We start from the raw sequence: 5,856 nt of genomic DNA, 5'->3' as shown, positions 1-5,856 counted from the left end.
TGGACTATTTTGAATGACTTTCTTAGCAATTGTGCATCTTCTTTCATAATGGTGAACACGAGATGAGACAAGGCACACAATCTTGTTGGGGCCCAGCTAGTCATCTGGAGGAGGCACGCAGGATGGGCTCCCATCCCACCCCTTCCCAGCATTGTGCTGGGCTCCACCTTTGCTGGGCGCAGCAGCGGTTCCTGGAGTGCCGGGACTCGGGGCCATCTGGAGGTGTTCCCTTTGTCATTTCACCTTCTGTGTTCAGGGCAGCAGGTCACAGGACTTCATCCATGCTGCTCTGCATGTGGCAGAGGGGTACATGGCCCCAGCACTACCAGCGCCGTGAGAGGGCTTCACCCCCCTGCAGTGAATGGCTAATATAAGGGCAGCACAGGGGGCAGGGTGTGTGTTCAGTTCTCTTTTGTTTAGGACTCGATCTTTCCTATTGGGGTTCTGAGGTATCCACTCGTCTACAGAATGATGGTGAATGAAGGGTAACATTCCTTATTAATTCCAAAGTCTTCAGAATAAGAAGCAAGCCCACTGTTTATGGTTTCAATTCTACATCCCTTACAGGAAGCTCTACGCAAGGACTGATTTTAAAATGGGACCCTGGAAAATAAGCAGGGTGCAAACCCGTAAAACCCTTTAGAAACCACCAATCTGAAGGTGTTGTTTTCAGTTTTATTTCACTTCTGATTCTGACTGGCTTGACCTTCTGATGGGTATTTCTCCAATAGTTACATATACACCCATACACTTTGTCTTTGTCACCTGCAGGCACCTGCAGTCTCTTGTGGAAAGAAGTAGACATAAATCATTATTTATTTAGTCTCTAAAGAACTTGAGCAGTGAAAATCAGCCCAGGAGTGTGATCTCAGCACACATGGCTGAAATCTGACCTGGCAGAGCCCTGCTTAGGGTGGCCCTGGGCTATGGGTTCCATCTGACCCCTCCCTCCCGTCCAGCCTGCTCACCATCTGACTTCTTTTCAAACACAGCAGTCAAGTCTTTAGGATCAGCAGCCTAGGTCCCCTCCTCTCCCCTGTGTGACCACCAGGAGCCACCAAGGCTGGAGGCCTTGGTTCCCAGCCTGCTCCTAACTCAATCATCCCAAAAGTGGCAGCATGCACCCCTGACTTTCCCACGAGGAACCTGTCAGCTCTCTGCTCCTTGTCTGCCCTCTAAAGCCAGTGGGACCAGGAGCTGCCCAAACCCTTCTGTATATATTCCCAAGACAGTAAATAACTCAAGAGGTAGCTGAGGTTACTTTTTATTGATTAAGATAGAGCAGAACACATGTACTACATACTGGTGCATTTGGAAAGTAATTAAAAGAAACGAGTTCCAGTTACTTAGCTGTTCAAAAAAAGTCCCAGAACCCTTCTCTATTTGTCTCTTGGGACTAGCATACTGAGGGGGCATCACTTGGGCAAACCCAACCTTCTAAAGCTTAGGAGCTCTACAAGGGGGTGTGGGGGTAGGAGAAAGGGGTAGAGTGGCCCAGCCTGTCACAGCGTCCTCTATGCATCCTGGCAGCTGGACTTCACCAAGGAGGTCTTGCCCAGCCAGGGGACAGTGTATATCCGGAAAGAGCAGAGCGTTTTCTGTGAAAGGGAAGAGAGAGGGAGAGTTAGGGTTCCAGTGAAGAAGGAACATGCCCAGCCTCAAGATGTCAGACATGTGGGTGAGGAAGGGTGGTGGTGGGATTCTCAACCCCCATCCTGCTGAAGCCTAGAACACTAAGCAGGGGTTGGCAGTGACCTCTCAGTCACCCCACCCACCCCTTAAGTCCAAGACATGATTCCACAAGCTCATGCCCCCTGCACATCCCTGTGCAGCCTGTGCAAGATCACAGAGCCCCTGAGGGACAGGGTGCTGCCCCCAAGTCCCCTGCACCTCCAATGGGCCAGCACTAAGATGCAGAGCGAAGGATCGAGGGGCTAGGATCAGAGTTTGAGAAACACCCAAAGACTCAGGGAATGGGGTAGCTATGGGGGGAGTGTGCCCCCCCCCCAAGAGGCCTCCCGATGAGAGAGAGACTAGTATTTGGTGAGGACAGGACCAGAGGATTTGGGCTGCTTACAGGCCTCTAATTCCCTCTAATCTGTTCAGGTGGCTGAGGCTGGGATTAAGGGGTCATCTCTCTGCCCAGCAAACACCTTATTCCACAGGCAACAACCCAACAGCACAAAGTGCCCCAATTCACCAGCTAAAACCCACTTATAAACTCAAACTAGTCATGTGCACACACACACGTCCTCCCCCCACAAGCACCCTGACACGTGCACACCCACACACGATGCACCCCACAGGCACATACCCTCATCAGGTGTGGCTGGTCATGAAAGGGACAGCTGTCCAAGTTGGGCTGGGACTTGGTACATCTGGTTCGTCCGATCTCCACCTCCAAGTAGTAGTTCATCCCAGTCACGACCTGCACGTGTCAAGAACAGGATTTGTTTACAACACCTGCCAATCTCACACACACAGGTACCTTCCTGCTATTGGGTCCTCACGCCAGCATTCACTGCTGCCAAAGCAGGTACCCCAGAAAACCAAAGCCACCTTCTGAGGGCTGGTCCAGCAGCTGTGCCCAGACCCTCCTTGTAACTTGTTCACTGAGGGGCTCGAAGGTCTCAGGCAGCCTGGCAGGAGGAGAAGCAGGAAGACGGAAGGTGAAAGCCAGGGACCAAAATCCTGTTAACTGGGTTTAGGAGGGAAGCCAGCATGGTTGTCGGCTAATAAACTCCTTCAGTGCCAGGAGGCAGGGCAGGGTCTGAGCACACAGCGGGGGCTCTGTGCTGGAGCAAACAGAGTGGGTCTGGTTCAGGAAGACAGTCATGAGATGGGTACACTTAAGCTAAATTCCAATTAATAGGGTCAACCCTATAGATCGTTACATTTCTGCAGTGTAACAAAGGTTTATTTATTCCCTCATTTCACAGTAGGAAATGAGAGGCCTCTCTTTCTCATGTGCGCGCGCACGCACACATTTTAGGCCAGTAAACCACTGCCCCTGGAATGCCTACCTTTTAAGTGTGATTTTTTTTTTTAAAGATTATTTATTTATTTATTTGAAAGAGAGAGAGAGAGAGCGTGCACAACCTGCAGGCAGAAGCAGAGGGAGAGGGAGAAGCAGGCTCCCCACCAAGCAGGGAGCCTGACGTGGGGCTTGATCCCAGGACCCTGGGATCAGGACCTGAGCTGAAGGCAGATGCTTAACTGACTGATGGGAGTATTTCTGAAGTGTGTCACACACCTGCTTGTCTTTTACATTTGACATTATAGGATAGGAGCATACCTTGTCCTCACAGAGGGCATCCTTAGAAAGAAACTTGGGATGAGGACCGGGTACCAGGCTCCACATCTTACCTGGTGGAACCACAAGCAGGTCCCAGGATCCCTCTGCTGTCACTTTCCCCAATGAGTTGTGATGCCAAGCCAGTGTCACAGTGGAGAGTAGCAGGCTGGGGGGAACCAAGTGAGCATACATGTTCCATCCAAAGGACACAGTGCCAGTCACTGCTGCAGGGGGCGAAATGGTCTGTTCTGGGCCACCTTCTGAAGTTTCAAGAGAAGGCGGATGAGCCCTAAATGCTGGCATGCATTACAAGGTTTTTGTTGCTGTGAGGTTGTTCTGCTCTCCACTGGGCTCCAGGTCAGCTGGCCTAAATCCTAGCCACCCTTAGAGGATAAGCCCAAAGCCCAGTGGCCTTTCCTGACACTCCCTCCAAGCCCTCTTCTGGACTCTGCTGACTCTGCTTCTTATCTGACCAGAACTCCAGGACAGGGCTGGCAGAAGCAGGGGTCAGGAGCAGTCCACTCAACAGCCCCCTGGGTGGTGGTGATGGTGGGGCCTTATCGGGGTGAACAGTGTGATGGCCCACATGAGAGGCTGTTCCCATGGACATGCCCTGTGGACTGAAGCAACACTCCAGGGGCCTTTCCACCAGCATGTCTGGACAGGTTTGAATTCCTATGCCAGACCCTCTGCTCTGAGGCACACGGAGTACCACAGGCCAGCTCATCGACCCATCTGTGTTTGCTGACAGCCTCTTGGTGCTCAGGGAGCAGCCAGGGCCCCACCTCAGGGAGGATGTTTAGTGTGGGCCCCAAACTCCATTGCAGGATGAGGACATGGAGGCTGGGTTAGTTTAGCGGCACCTGTTGAGAGGAGGCTTGGAGGAGAATGGGCCTCTTCTGCATGACCCCAGTCATCTTGAGGAAACATGGGGAAACCCCAAACTGTGCCCCAGGGTGCACCAGGAGTGGCTGGATCCTTCAGAAATGTCAAGTTCATCGATGGAGAGGCTGCTCCAGAGTAAAGGAGGCTGCAGGACAGTGGCTGCAGCACATGGCCTGGCAGTCCTGGGCCATAAAGGACATGAGTGGGACAATCAGTGAGTGACATCTGAATAAGGTCTGTGGATTAGATAACTGTGTCAGTGTTGGTTCTGACTGCCAAAGTGTTATTGTGGGTATGTCAGAAAACACCCTTGTTTCTAGGGAATACACACTGAGGTGTTAACTCTCAAAACACTCAGAAAACAAATGCATATATCCCCGTACACACACGTATGTGCCCAGTGGAAAGCAAAATGGCAAAACTTTAACATATAAGAAACCTAGGTGTAGAATCTACAAGGATTTTATGCACTTTTTGTTACTGCTTTGTAAGTCTGAAATTAAAAAAGTTACAAAAGTGCTTTAAAAAGTCATTTAGTGGCAGGGCCAGGAGGGCAGTCAGGTGTGGGGTCGTTTTTCCCTCGCCCGTGGTCATTTAGCTGACAGTTCACACTGAGCCTCCGTGTCCCATGAGGCTGAGGCACGGAGGTAAGGGAACTGGATGGGGCCCTGACCTCCACACCGCAGCCTCTGGCCAGGCTGGGTTTGAAAACACAAATGAAGGCCATGGGGGTGACCCAGTGTGCCGGCTGGGTCCCAGGCACTCCCGGTGACAGGCATGCATAGGGCAGGCAGTGGGCGACCAGAGAGACCAGGGACACCGCCCGCTGAGAAGCAGAGAAGCGCGTCGGCAGGCCCCACCCAACCTCTAGGGGCTCGGAGACTGATCCCTCCAAGATGCTGGGCTGACGGGTAGGGGCCGGGCTGGGGACGTCAGGCGGCTACGCCCCGAGCTCAGGGCCGCCCCGCACCCACAGCCCGGCTCGCGGCCCCGGGGGGGACGCACCTGCTTGCGGGCGCGCACCACTCGCATTGCGCGGCTATGGTACGCGTCGTTGCTCGCCTTGTTGTACTCGCTGAGGGCGAAGTTCAGCGCCTGCTGCACGCCCTCCTCGTTGACGTCGGCGTCCAGCACACCGCCCACCAATGTAGACTTGGGGGTTCTCCTGTTTGTCTCGGGACTCACGGCCAGGGCCAGGGCCAGGGTCAGGGCCAGGGCGGCCAGCAGAAGCAGCGGGGTGCGTCGGCGCCCGGCCATTGTACAGCTCAGAAAAGAGTGATCCAGCCGCGGCGAACAGCACCGAGCGCCGCAGTCGTGCTTTTATTCCCCCAGCCCCGCCCTCGGGCCGCCCAGCCCACCCCGGCTCCGCCTCTTCGGCCCCCGCCTGCCCTTCCCCGGGCCCGGTGTCCGTCCCCCGCGGGAATCCTGCCCCTCCTCCCGGGTCCTGCCTCCGCTCTTTGTACTCCCCATCCGAGCTCCTCCCTCCCGGTCCCAGCCCTCTATCATGAGTCGGGGCCCCATCCCCCCTCTCCTGGCCTTATTTCCCCAGGTCAGGCTCTTTTCCCCTCCCCTAAGCTCCTCCCCTCTTCTGGGCGTCTCCCCTCCATCTAAGTCCCGCCCCTCCGCTGGATGCTGTCCAGTCCACCCCTCCAAATCCCCTGGCCTTTCCCCGAGTC

The 5,856-nt window shown here is 54.4% G+C and overlaps 1 protein-coding gene across 1 annotated transcript; it reads right to left on the bottom strand.

The window, feature by feature from the left end:
* Positions 1-1,248: 1,248 nt before the first annotated feature.
* CST3 (cystatin C) lies at positions 1,249-5,545 on the bottom strand. The gene is made up of 3 exons (XM_021700697.1): positions 5,186-5,545; positions 2,315-2,428; positions 1,249-1,598 (listed from the first exon to the last, which is right to left on the bottom strand). The coding sequence occupies exons 1-3, from the start codon at positions 5,435-5,437 to the stop codon at positions 1,515-1,517; spliced, it is 450 nt and encodes a 149-aa protein (XP_021556372.1). The 5' UTR covers positions 5,438-5,545; the 3' UTR covers positions 1,249-1,514.
* Positions 5,546-5,856: the final 311 nt, after the last annotated feature.

Source organism: Neomonachus schauinslandi, chromosome 10 (assembly GCF_002201575.2).
Source record: "Neomonachus schauinslandi chromosome 10, ASM220157v2, whole genome shotgun sequence".
Lineage (NCBI taxonomy): Eukaryota > Metazoa > Chordata > Mammalia > Carnivora > Phocidae > Neomonachus > Neomonachus schauinslandi.
Note: the sequence above shows the minus strand (reverse complement) of the source record. Positions and strands in the feature narration are given on the sequence as shown.

Coding starts and splice junctions, on each gene's coding strand:
- CST3 (XM_021700697.1), bottom strand. CDS start 5,437: ATGGCCGGGCGCCGACGCACCCCGCTGCTTCTGCTGGCCGCCCTGGCC. Junction 2,429..5,185: donor TGGTGCGCGCCCGCAAGCAG/GTGCGTCCCCCC, acceptor TGACACGTGCAG/GTCGTGACTGGGATGAACTA. Junction 1,599..2,314: donor ACCAGCCACACCTGATGAGG/GTATGTGCCTGT, acceptor TCCCTTTCACAG/AAAACGCTCTGCTCTTTCCG.